Below are 12177 nucleotides of genomic sequence, written 5' to 3'. Positions count from 1 at the left end.
AAGAAAACTTTTAAACAAAAAGAGAGGCTCGGAGTAAAAGAGCATTAGCCCATTTAACTTTTCCTTAGCTGTTTTCATTATCAACATATATCTAATACTCAGAAATGTTTCCTCTTCATCTGTATTTAAAGACCTTAATGGAGTATAGACACATACATTTTCTGTTTCAGGATTTTTGCTACGACCCACTATGGTCCAAAACAGGGGGCCTGCGACCCAAAAAGCCCAACACGCCTCAATTAATTATCAGGGCATTATCAGGACCAGTTTCGGTTTAGAGCTCTCCGAACAAGAGCGCACAACGATGTCAAAGATGCAAGCGTGTGCCATACGAGCGTCTCCTGCTGGCGAGACTGGTGACACGTCCTCACACAATCTGACACATAAGTCTGCTTGCAATCGCACGTGCAAGAAAATATCATCGTCAAGTGTTTCAGCGTAAAATAACTAGTTCTCCGACGTTGTTTCGTCCGAAGGCGCGGATGTTATTGACATTGCCGAGCACTTTGATTTTGACCCGCTCGCCAGCGACTGAAGTGAAAAAGCAGGAACCAACAACAGCCACGAAAGCTTGGCAATTGGCATACAAGAAATATCTGCTGGTTAGACATGTTGAAGAAAGAACTGTTTACTATGAAGATGCTGCTCTCTCAGCCCGGTTTGTCGGTGCTGTGAACTCCAAGCTGGCGTCCGCAAAAAAAAAAAAGCATGGCCCAATCAGACGTCAGCCACCGTGACTAGCGCGACTCCCATGCTGACCATGCTCACACGCTGATTGGTCCCAACGCGGCAGGCCTGAGTGCCGTCGTCTAAGCATATGGCGCCATCTGGTGCTGTCAAGGCGATCTGGTATGCAAAGCTGTGGCCGCTGCCATCGGTAATCTCTAGCGGATCACTGTTTATTCGCATGCATAACAACTCTTTACAAAGGACCATGAATAACGAATAAATTAAGAGGATTGTTTGACCAATATTGAGGTGCTGGTAGTGTGATTGCTGCGATACAAAAGTGCTTTTTTTCCACATCCACTTTGCTGCTGCTGTCCGGTGCGACTTGCCTGGCGTCTGCTAGCTCCTCTGCCGAAGTCTGCGCGCGCATGAAGTATACCCGAGCATTGCGCTTGAAAAACATGCTGACTGCGAAATAGACGCCAACTGAAGTAATTGTAACATGCAGCAACGAAGACAGTGCGAAAAGTCATCGAGTCAATTGAGCAGAAGCGCAGAGCTTTCTCTGGAGTGCCCAGTCGATACAGACAGGGCAGACGAGGTATCCTTTGTTGTCGCTGATCTTTGCTCTACTGACTCCACGTCACAGTTGTTTGACGACGTCATGTTGTTTACCTATGTACACGTTTTCGTCACAAAGATGACACTGTCGATGGGTTTTGAAAAAGTCTTTGTGTGGCTAGTATTTAAAATCAAATTAAAATATGTTTGCGGCAAAATGAGAGGTTGAGATTACTTGGGAAGCATCTTTGTATAACCAGGAAAGCAATTGTATTCCTTCCGACGCTTCAAAAATTGGTGTCTATACTCCTTTAATGTTTGCCCAGAACGCAGTAAATGCAACTCTTAATCACAATGAGTGCCACCAACTCCTTGTTCCAGTTTGTGTGAGCAAGCATTCTAGCCTGCCTGGTCCCTATCTACCCAAAATCAGCAATCTAGTTAGAACTGATTACTCGTTAGAAAAAGAACTAGTGGTTCAGCATGATTCAAAATACTAGCTGCTGCTGGAATTCAGTCAAATACAGACAAAAAACTGACATCATATAGTCCAAACTAAAGTAGAGTAGAACACTCTTGATTGTGCGACTACCAGGGGACCGTGTGAAACCGGTGTATATAACCAGGGTATCATCAAAACCATTCCATAATGAACACATTCACGCAACGCGCACGCTAGTCCAAGTGTTGAAATGAAGCATACTTTTTTATGCAGCAGTGCTTGCGCTAGGTATTACTGTAATAAAAGGAAAAAAAAAATTGCGATGGTAATGCGGTACGGAGCCGCAATGTGCGCCTCGCCAGAGGCCCAGTATGCTCCACACTAAGGCTGCATCAGAAAACACTCTCCATCTTCACGTCGCTGATCACACAAGGCTTAATCTTGTTACTACCAGCCCAAAAATGAATGTACAAATGGTTTCTGTAGCAGCTTCGCCAGCGAAATGAGTAGCCTCACACCAACCACTGCAGTATGATGGTAGTCAAGCATCATATGCACCTGGCTTCAGAGTAAATATGCCTTGGGGTGACATTAAATCTGCCAATAAATGCCTCCCATTCCAAATGGTTCCTGCCGCCTGAAGCAGGGTGCTAATAATTTGAGTCATATAATCAGGACGCTCACTGTAGTAACCTATGGGAACTACAATGGGCCCATGCCGATTCACTGCAAAATGAATCTACCGTGCAGGCACTGAATAATTTTTACATTGAAAGAGTGGTGCACACTAAAATTTTCTTTCAATAAAATTTATTTACTAAAAATTGACACAATTCACTAGTTAGAAAACAAACAGCCAAGCCTAGCCTCCGCCTCACCACTAAACACCCAGGATTAGACACTAAGGTTGCTGACACATACAAATGTTAAGCATAATACAGAGCAAGCTCGTTATTTTGAGCTTGATAATTTCAACTTTTGAATAATTCGAGCCATACTACTTGCTCCATAGTAGTCTGTGTATAAAAGAAAAATAGTCAGTTCCGGCACGAACAAGTCAAACTATGAACCGCTGTATCTGGCTGGCCAGGCGCCTAACAATTCATGCAGCATTAAACTACGGACACTTTGATACCATATCTGTTTCTTTTCAAAGGATGGTTCATTTCGACGGGTGGACCAGCATGAAAGTAAATGCTCGTTAACTCGATCACACATTAATTCGGAAATACACACAAGTCCTACTGTAGGCACGGTCCCAGCCAATACCCATATAAGGCTACGGCTTCAGACGGGCACTACGAATCTCGTGCGGGTCAGACCGCGCCCCGGTATTACTGGCAAGGTAAGCAATCTTTAAAAGAAGGAAAAAAAAAAAAATCCCCTTCCTGAAACCTGAAACTTATGTTGCAGAGTCGACTGCGCACCTTTGACGTGCATGTAAAGGCAATAGAGACAAAACATAGACGACCTCTTTTCTGATCATAGGCTTACTATTTAGTTTTCTTTCTTACAAACTGAGTCAATCGCACCAGCCTGCACATCAATCGATCGATGAGCATCAGCCAGTTAACTGATATCAGTTGTGCGGTGTTCAGAACAGTCATTGGCCGTACAGGACATTTTCTGTGCTTTCGTCCACGCGGTCCATCCACTGTTCCAAAAATGCACACGTCAAGTGCCATTCAGCACGCCGTGTGGTGACGCTTTGCACACAAAGCAGGCTGGCTTGTACTATGGGCGAAACGTTTCCAATTTCTGTGTCTTCTGCTGATAGTGTGTGTGCTATCAAGTAAGCACTGGCGTTACAGAGTCGCGAGGGAGGTTGTCCGATGCCAGTGCCTACTCCCTCCAAAACTCCATGCACTGCCAGTGCTTTTCCCCTCGACGCATGACATCTGCTAGCTCTTGCTTTTTCTTTGCCGCCTGCAGTTCCATTTCTCTGTACTCCCCTCTTGCCATTCCCGGCTACGTTCTCTCCCTTCGAAGCTGCTGCGGTCACTTTTCCACTTCGGAGAAATACAAAAATAAGAGCTAGAGGAGGACATTTTTTGCACCAGGAGACAGATTACAACAAGGGGTTTCGTTATAATGGGACATATAAAGCTGCAAGTGAACCAACATGGAAAGTTGCCCAAACAAGCGTTCACAAAGCTGCAAACAAGTGCAATAAAATGCTAACCTTCACCCTGAAGCTGGAAACCCCACATGTGCTCTCCAACGCGTCCAAAACCAGTCTGGACTTCATCAGCAATGCAGACACCGCCAGCCTCTCGAACATACCTGCAAGGGACCATTGAGAGTGAGCACATAAACAACACAAGAGCGTGACTAAAGGCATATCTTTCAGAAATTCCTTCTTCCGGAGAAGATTGTGGCAAGAGAATTTGTGCTTAGAAATGAACCACTTTTTCAACTGAAGCTCATCACATCAAGTTTTAACCATGCATATATATTTCTTTTTGATGTACTAAAATCCTTCGTCTATGTATTTTGGTTTTCATTAACTATTTTTAGAGAACACCATGCATTTTTAGCCTCAGTATAATGACGGACAAAGTTTTACCGCATTTTCAATGTAGCAGAATTATATCCCTGGCTGAAGACAAACCCCTGCTAGTTTTTGAAGTTGTCCGCTGGAAGGTTTCGTGCATCTGTATGAACTCTCGCTGATCTATTTCGTTTCATATACAACTGGCTGTTCATATTCATGAATATTACCACATTTCTACATTTCTACATTTTTTAAGCATTCAAAAGCACTGTTCACTTTCTTTAGCCAAAAAGCAGAGCAGAATTAAAAGCAGCAAATACCATAGCGTAACACACTGTAGGCTAAGGCGTATACTATTTGCTTGCATACATTCATAGGGCAAAGGGACTTGACAGAGTACAATGTGTTTCCATTCTATTCACTTACCTAGTTATTTGTTGTGCTTTTTCGTTTGTCACCATAAAGGAATTTCATCATGTCAGATTATGAATATGCACTGAGTGTGTGCCTTCTGCTTTTAATGTCTTGTTCTCCCGAGTTGGAGCAAGAATAGGGCAAACTCTTCGTCAGGGGTTCTACTTGCTTAATGCTGACGTATTGGCCGCTGAGACAGGAAAATGCCTCTGTACGTTTGTAGAAGCCAACAATAAATGCAGCGCAATTTGATAACACTGGCCTTTTGCTGTCAGAGTGGGCACATCTTGGCCAGCCCAAGTTGCCGAGTTTCGACCATGGCTGCGGTCAAACGAGCACGCAGAAATCACACTGAAATTTCCTTATCTGTGCGACTGTTTGGCACGTATGTGTGTTTCATTCTCCCGTTTTCAAAAATGTAATTAGATTCATTATATCTCAATTAGTTATCCTATGAGAAAATATATGAAGCCTAATTAGGTAATTTCTTACAGGCCGTTAAGGCACTTTACTTCATTATTATTTGACTTCGACTGAAATGCAGCTGTAGCCAGAGATCTGCCATATGGAGCTATGCTATTTATATTGCCATTGAGGTACCTCATTGCATAAAAATTTTCAAATATGTCGCTGCCCCATAATTCCAAAATATAATTAGCTGACATTATTGTTCACAATATTTGGTATGTCCAATTTAGCAATATAATAATAGCATAGCTCCACAGTTCAATTCATCCTGAACTCAACAATATAAGATATGTTAAAATTAAACCACAAAACACGATGAACAGTTCCGTAAGGCTAGTCATGTTGACAAAAAATATGAAACAGAAAATCGCATTTGAAGTTCTAACAACGGATATTATTTAGATGTTTCCTATCTCTTTCTCCTACAAAACAAGACAAAAAGTGTCTTAATCCATCCAAGCAAACATTTTTTTCTTTAACGTCGAAGGTGGAGATATGAATGTCGAATGTGTAAGCATGATGAAATTATAATTTTTTTAGAAGAATGGGTAGACTTTTTTTTAGACAACAAGAGTGTGGTCCGGAGCCAAGGAAAACCGAGCTCCACCATGGCAAATAGTTGAGTGGTCCTGAGAAGGACCTTCGGGTGTGATGGTTGAGCAGCTGGCCGCTCACATGGATTTCTGGGTAACTGCAGAAAGCCTTCAAAGCAGCCCTGGACTGTAGTCTCGAGATGCTTTCGTTTTGTGCCGCCCTGTAAGAGCCTCTATTAGTGCTCTTCTGATGAGCTTGATTTGCCTTGCGCAAACATAGAGCATCTTTTTCTATGCTTCGGCATACAAGGCAGCACCCAGCAGCGTAGCCCAGACTTGCAGCAATAGATTCATTGGTTGCCCTCCTCCTTTGATTATAAATGGCAACAACCTCTGCAGCAGCCCGCTTCACACTGTCCAGTGAAGAGTTTCCATTCTTGGAGGTTTGCGTCCAGGTGACAGAGTGCAGGCTCTCACTTGCATTCTGTGTCTTGCCTTCACAGCATCTTGCCAGCAGGTTCTTATCACTGAGCCTTGCAAACACTGGCTGCAGAGCAGTCCCAACAGAAGCTGGGAGGTCACTCTTGTGTGGAGGTGGAAGCTCCCCATTAGCCAATGCTCTGTTGAACTTGCACCAAGAGTCAGCACCCTCAGGGCACTTGGAGTGGTTTGGGGCATCATCAGTGGAAGTCATGTGCAACAGTATAGCTTCCACTGCTTTTTTCATGTCTGGCATGTCATTTCTATTGCTCCTCAGGGGTTATCATAACCATAGTAGTTAGTGACTTTCTTGATCTTGTCCTGCGTCAGTTTACCTTTTCCACCAACAGATTTGCTCTGACCCTTCTTTTTTTTTTTCCAACAAGGTTCCCAAGAGCAGTTCCCATTCGCTTGTGAAAATGGCTGATGCAGTCCTTGTCAATCTGAATGAAACCATAGACTTTTGCTTCGGACAAGGCATGATAGGTCCGGCTGTCTCCATCAGACAGTACTGTCGTGTAGTGCAGACTATGCCTGGCCAGAGACCTCTGGAACATAGTCAGCGCAGCCTGCACTTCCATGCGCCCAGTGTTGCACTCAATGTTTCGCTGGCACTTGTGGGTGGCAAGCCAGTCATCATACGTTTTGTCTTGTGGCTGCGGACCCAAGGCACATCCAAGACAAAAGTTGGAAAACACAATGGGGTCAGTCACGAGACCAGTGTAGAGCTCCAAAATGCAGCCAACACTTATATGCGAGGTACGACCATGAGTCATTCAGGAACCACCAAAGATAACGTGAATGTTCCCAACTGGATTCAAAAAGTCTGTGTAAAGTTCCTTGGTCGCTGCCACACTAGCAACTCCACTTTCGGTTGCAGTGCTTTCACAAGCTTCCGCAAAACTTCTGAGATGTCCCTGAAGTCTTGTGGTGCAGGCAGTTCCACTGACCCGCGGGGAAGAAAACTGCTTCTCTAAGTTACAGCTGCCGCAAACGAGCAGAAGCTGTACAGCAAGGCCATACTCCTTGTCGGTTGCCTTCATCAAAGTCAGACTTCCTGCGCCACAGGTTCCGCACTTTGCTTCCGCAAAAAAGTTGTTCAACACGTTTATGTCCACAATCACAAACTGTGTACCGGGATCGGCGATCTGGCATTCAGCACTGACGCCAAGGAGGTCAAACTCACGCCAAGTCGCTAACTTTTCTGACAGAACGGACTTTGTTTGCACCGACTGCTCAACATGTTGCGCCTGCTCCGTAGTAAGCGGCATCAACACGAAGTGTGCCGCAATCCGGGATACAATCTGTGCTGAAACTTTGTCCCGTGGTGTCGTCGTCGTGCACTGCGGTTGATGTTCCCGGCAGATCCTAGTCCGGCACCAGCTCTAACACAGCAGGTCCCGACGGCGCACTTGTGGCAAACACCCATTTCTTGTTCCACGCTCGTTTCTTGCGGCTTCCAAAAACTCGCTGTGTGCACGGTTTAAGCCGACTGTCTCCTGGCATTTTGATTGCAGAGAAAAACTCCAAGCACAAAACGGAAACACGATGCGTCGAGAAACACTAGTGTAAAAAGCAAGCGCGCAGGAAACGCCTAACAGCAGTCACGACAGCAAGCGCAGAAGAAAAAAAAAAAAATAATGCAGCAGCCACACCAGCCAATGGGAGGCGCAGAAAGTCACGCTTGAATCAGACGAATCAGAGACCTGAAAACGGCCTTCTGGAAAACGGCCCGGGCAGCCAATCTGCTTGGGCGACGCCAGTTTGAGATGGCGCAAAATGCGCACAAAGAAAGCAAGCCCAAGATGGCGCCAATCGGCCGGCTGGAATGCCCGCGGTGCACGCGGGAAGTTCGAACAAATTTCTTCTTCTCTGAGGCATTTCGTGGCCGCAGCAGTGTTACGATAGTTGATTTTATCGCATTGTCCCGACCGAATTCAGCATTAATAATTCGTGTGTAGGAGCTTGATAGGTTAAATGTGCCAAAAATGAACTTTGCTGAAAATCGACTTTTTGACCATTTTTGACCGTTCTAAGACCCGCGTCTCCCCCTTAAAAGCTGGCCAATCAGAGAGGTGAAGCTTCCAACGCTGTGGTCTCGTTGAGATGATGAGTATAGAGGATGATAACTTTAAAATGGTGGGTAAATGATAACAAGCCCCTAGGGTGATCTAAAACATCCCAGTTAAAATAATTAAAAATAGAAGGTGATGAAAAGGCTAGATCAAGACAGGTCATTTTGCCCAAGCGGGGGCAGCAGTAAGTGGGCTTTCCTGTGTTTAACAGACATATGTTGTTTGATAACATAAAACCCTCTATTATTTGACCTCTTGTGACATTAAGTTCACTTCACCAAAAGGAGGAGTGCCCGTCAAAATCCCCAACTACCACGTATGGCTCCGGTAGTTGTTGAGTAAGTTTCTGTCACCGACGGTAAAGGTTTGGTGTGGTGGTAGGTATACAAAACATATTGCAATTGTTTTGTGGCTGATTATGTTAACTGCCACTGTTTCGAACTTTGTTTTCAGTGGCACTTCTGTTGCAAGGATGTCACTGTTTTATAATTGCGACGCCTCCCGAGAGTCTGTTGGCCAGGTCTCGGTCTCTTCAGAAGGTTTTATATTTCTTAAGGATATTTTTGTTCTGTGGACCAAGGCTAGTTGTCTGGAGGCATAATGGTGTTGGTGCCATTGATGTAAGTATATCTGTGATGTCTGTATAAATTCTAAGTAAACCTCTACAGTTCCATTGTATTATGTAAGCCATATTGCGGTACGTTGGGGATTTAAAATTTAGTTTCGGGTGGAGTTACCCTTGGTTTCCCCTTTTTTCTAACGAGTTTCACCACACCTGCAACGCAGGTGTGTTGGGGGTGACGTCCATCGCTTCACTGTAGGCACTGGAAGTTTGTGGTGATTCCACGGATGGACGAACTTGAGAGCTCCCTCTGGAAGGGGAAACCTTGAGAGTTCCGGACTCAGAGGTCCGCAAACCCTCTTTTGGAGCTGGCAGAGCAGCCTTGGCTGCCTCTACCTGGGGCAGCTTGGATGGACCTACCACAAAGTCCGAAGACGCCTCGGTAGGTGCCAGGGTGCGGTCTGGCGCTCCGCCCCTGAGCGCCATATCCTCGTAGTGTGTCTTTGCGGTATAAGGACGAATGGGTTGTTTTTTGCCAGCAGTTTTTTTGCCTCAGTGTATGATGTTTTCTTTTGTCTTGACTGTGATAACTTCTTTTTCTTTCTTCCAGGCTGGACAAGATCTTGAATATGATCTATGTTTTCTTTCACAAGCGCAGTGTGGCCGGGAGAACCAGTTTCCAGCAGTGTGTTCCTTAGAAGCACATTTTGCACAAGTTTTGTGTCCACGGCAGCTCTGGGACCCATGACCGTATTTCTGGCAATTGAAGCATCTTCGGGGATTTGGTATGTATGAAAGGAGTTCGATTTTTAGGTACCCCACTTCTATTGTCTCTGGCAGTGTACAGGCATTGAAAGTCAAGAGTATATGCTTTGTAGAGATTTCTCAGTTGTCCTTTCGGATTTTAATTCTGTGCACGTTAACAACATTTTGGTCAGCTAGGCCTTCTAGCATTTCTTCTTCAGTGAGATGCAGTAAGTCATAATCTGATATTACACCATGAACAGTGTTCAAAGATCTGTGTGCAGTTACGGTGACAGGGGAATCCCCAAGGAATTTGAGGTTGGAGAGTTTCTCTTGCTGCTCTGCATGGCTGAGCTCGAGCAGCAAGTCTCCATTTGATATTTTACTCACTCTATACTTTGAGCTTAAGGGGAGATGCTCCTCGAAAACATTTTTTTCTTAATATTGATGCTAGGTGAATGAAAATTGCACCACTTATAGAGATTGATCTCCTCTTTCTAAATATGCTTTTAGTTTTAAAATAGCTTAATGTTTTTATATTCTAAATGCCATGCATAAGTGAAAAACAATGCATGTTTGTGCAGCTGCTGTACACAGCAGCAAGCATGGTAGGGCAGAGCCAACTAGTTCTTCTTGTCCCCAACACTCCACTGAGTGCAAATAAGCAACATAGCAACAATCCCTTGGCATGCAATGTTTTGAGACAATTTTATATCTGGTGCCTTGTTTTTAGTGGCTAGCACCAGATAATTTTTTAAATTTGCATGCCCAAAAATACTGCTGATTGCATTTAAACCTAGATACTTGCATTCTACACATCCTAAAGATTATGCATGCCAAATTTGGTGTTGATTGAACTAAAATAACGACATAAAATATTGTGCACAAAACTCATATTCGGGCCAAAATATGAATTCGAGAAAAATGCGATTTAAAGATACAAAAGCTGTTTATTGCTGTTGTAGCAGCACTTTCTGCATGAAAATTGCACACAATGCAGGCCAGGGTATTATGATACAGTGCACAGTTTTAGAATTCACCAGCATCATATGTTGCTCCCACAGTGACATTGTGAGCAGCATTCTCAAGGCGTGCTTTCTTGGCTATTTAGTGATGCTGAGACCTTGCTTCTGTCAGCCACTGCTTTGTAACCACAAGGTGCACATTTTTTGTTATGGCATTAAACTCCTTATGGTGCACTTGTTTCGGCAAACCAAGAACCACACAAAATCGGGAAAGTTGATTGTATCCAGCACCAATAACGAGCACCGCAACCCCTGCATTGACGTTCACGGCAAAAATCTCCCTCGGGCTGGCTGAAGGGCGTCGTCCACCGGAGCTGCACACCGCGCACGACTACGACACAACGGACGTGGCACACGCTACACTGCTGCAACGCAGCTCTAGAAACGACGAGAGTCCTTTTCACTTCTTGGCCAACTCGCGAACGGAAAGTTAGCAGCGTCCGCGCTCCCGACATGCTGCTCGCTCGCCAGTGCGTTCGCGGCACCGATCTCGCCGATAAAGGCACTCGCCGTACTAGGTCTCCTCAACGCTCGAAGATCCTTGTCTTCTTATCCAATGCACTGACGAAATCGTCTAAGCTGTCACTGAAACTTCAGTGCCCAGCTGGCTTCGAGCTGTCAAAAGTGTCGCCTCCGCCGAGGTTAGGCCTAGCTTCCGCGGACGTCTCCACTGCACGCCGTTTCACTTTGCCGGTGACTTCCCTTGAACGCGTGGTTTGATCGGTACTTTCGACACCGAAAGTCACGTTTCTTCTTGGATTCTATCGCAGTGACGAGCACGAAGATGCATGAAATTTTGAAAACACGCCGAAAGAAAACTAGCGGGCCAGCGTGACAGCGAGCTACGCGTCGCATGAAGAGCAGACGAGCTATGGCCGCTTCCCACACTGACAGCCAATGGCGTGGTCGAAATCGCACCATGTGATTTAAATGGCCAGTGAAAATGCTAGGTTTGGGCGGCGAAACTTTTTTTTTTTATTACTTGCTGGGGGTTTGTGAAGCGGCAAAGCCAGCTTTAGGGAGAAAAAGCGTAGGCCTGCCGCCTTGCAAAATTTCAGTGGCATGCGACGCCGCGATTTGACGCGTCACGCGCTTGAACATGGGTCGTATCTGCCCCTTCTTTAGCCACCTTACGTGCTTTAACAGACTTTTTAATTGATTTCGCGACTGTTTTCGGCTCTGATTTTCTTATATATTAAAGAGGAAGGATCAGTGTTGCTGAAACAGTCAAAATCACAAAAGTGACTTTTTTACGGAAAATCGCCGTTTTTCGACCCGCGTCTCCCCTTAAGGCAGTTGTTAAGCATTTGGACACTAAGGATGGTGACAGAGTTCGGGCTGGTTTTTCTTCAACTACGGAGTGAATTATATGAAACTTTGCATAGCTGGTTTTTGGTTTTCCAAGCAAATGTGCAGCCACTTCGGTCCACCTCCATTTGTCGGGGCGATCGGTTTTCAAGGAGTTAGAAGCCATAAAAGTAATTTTGTTGTTCGGCCAGGGTGGCGACCACCCACCATGGAGCCCGACAAGGGGACATGACAGGTACTTGTAAGGCAGTTCTGCCAACGCCAGCCGTACACCCTGACTAGAACCCAATATGGAGTAACTCAGGGTAGTCAGCCGCACAAGGTTAACCCTTGCCGCCTGAAAAATGAAAAATTCAAGAAAACAAGAGAAGGACATTTATAAGAAAGAAGATAGGAAAGCAA

At 45.1% G+C, this 12177-nt stretch overlaps 1 protein-coding gene and 1 pseudogene across 2 annotated transcripts in view; both read right to left on the bottom strand.

Annotated features, from left to right (window-relative positions):
- The window catches only part of LOC146171729 (5-phosphohydroxy-L-lysine phospho-lyase), a 40883-nt gene that overhangs the window by 14266 nt on the left and 14440 nt on the right, over positions 1-12177 (bottom strand). For both annotated transcript variants that reach the window (XM_084586292.1, XM_084586291.1), the window contains one exon: positions 3855-3955. In XM_084586292.1, coding sequence (XP_084442418.1) covers positions 3855-3955 — 101 coding nt within the window. The remainder of the gene's footprint in view (positions 1-3854; positions 3956-12177) is intronic.
- On the bottom strand, positions 4991-7288 carry LOC146171730 (uncharacterized; annotated as a pseudogene).

Source organism: Amblyomma maculatum, unplaced genomic scaffold (assembly GCF_055883805.1).
Source record: "Amblyomma maculatum isolate TAMU_Amacu unplaced genomic scaffold, ASM5588380v1 scaffold_18, whole genome shotgun sequence".
NCBI classification, from domain to species: Eukaryota; Metazoa; Arthropoda; class Arachnida; order Ixodida; family Ixodidae; genus Amblyomma; species Amblyomma maculatum.
The sequence above is the reverse complement of the archived record's forward strand: the minus strand, read 5'-3'. Positions and strand labels throughout refer to the sequence as shown.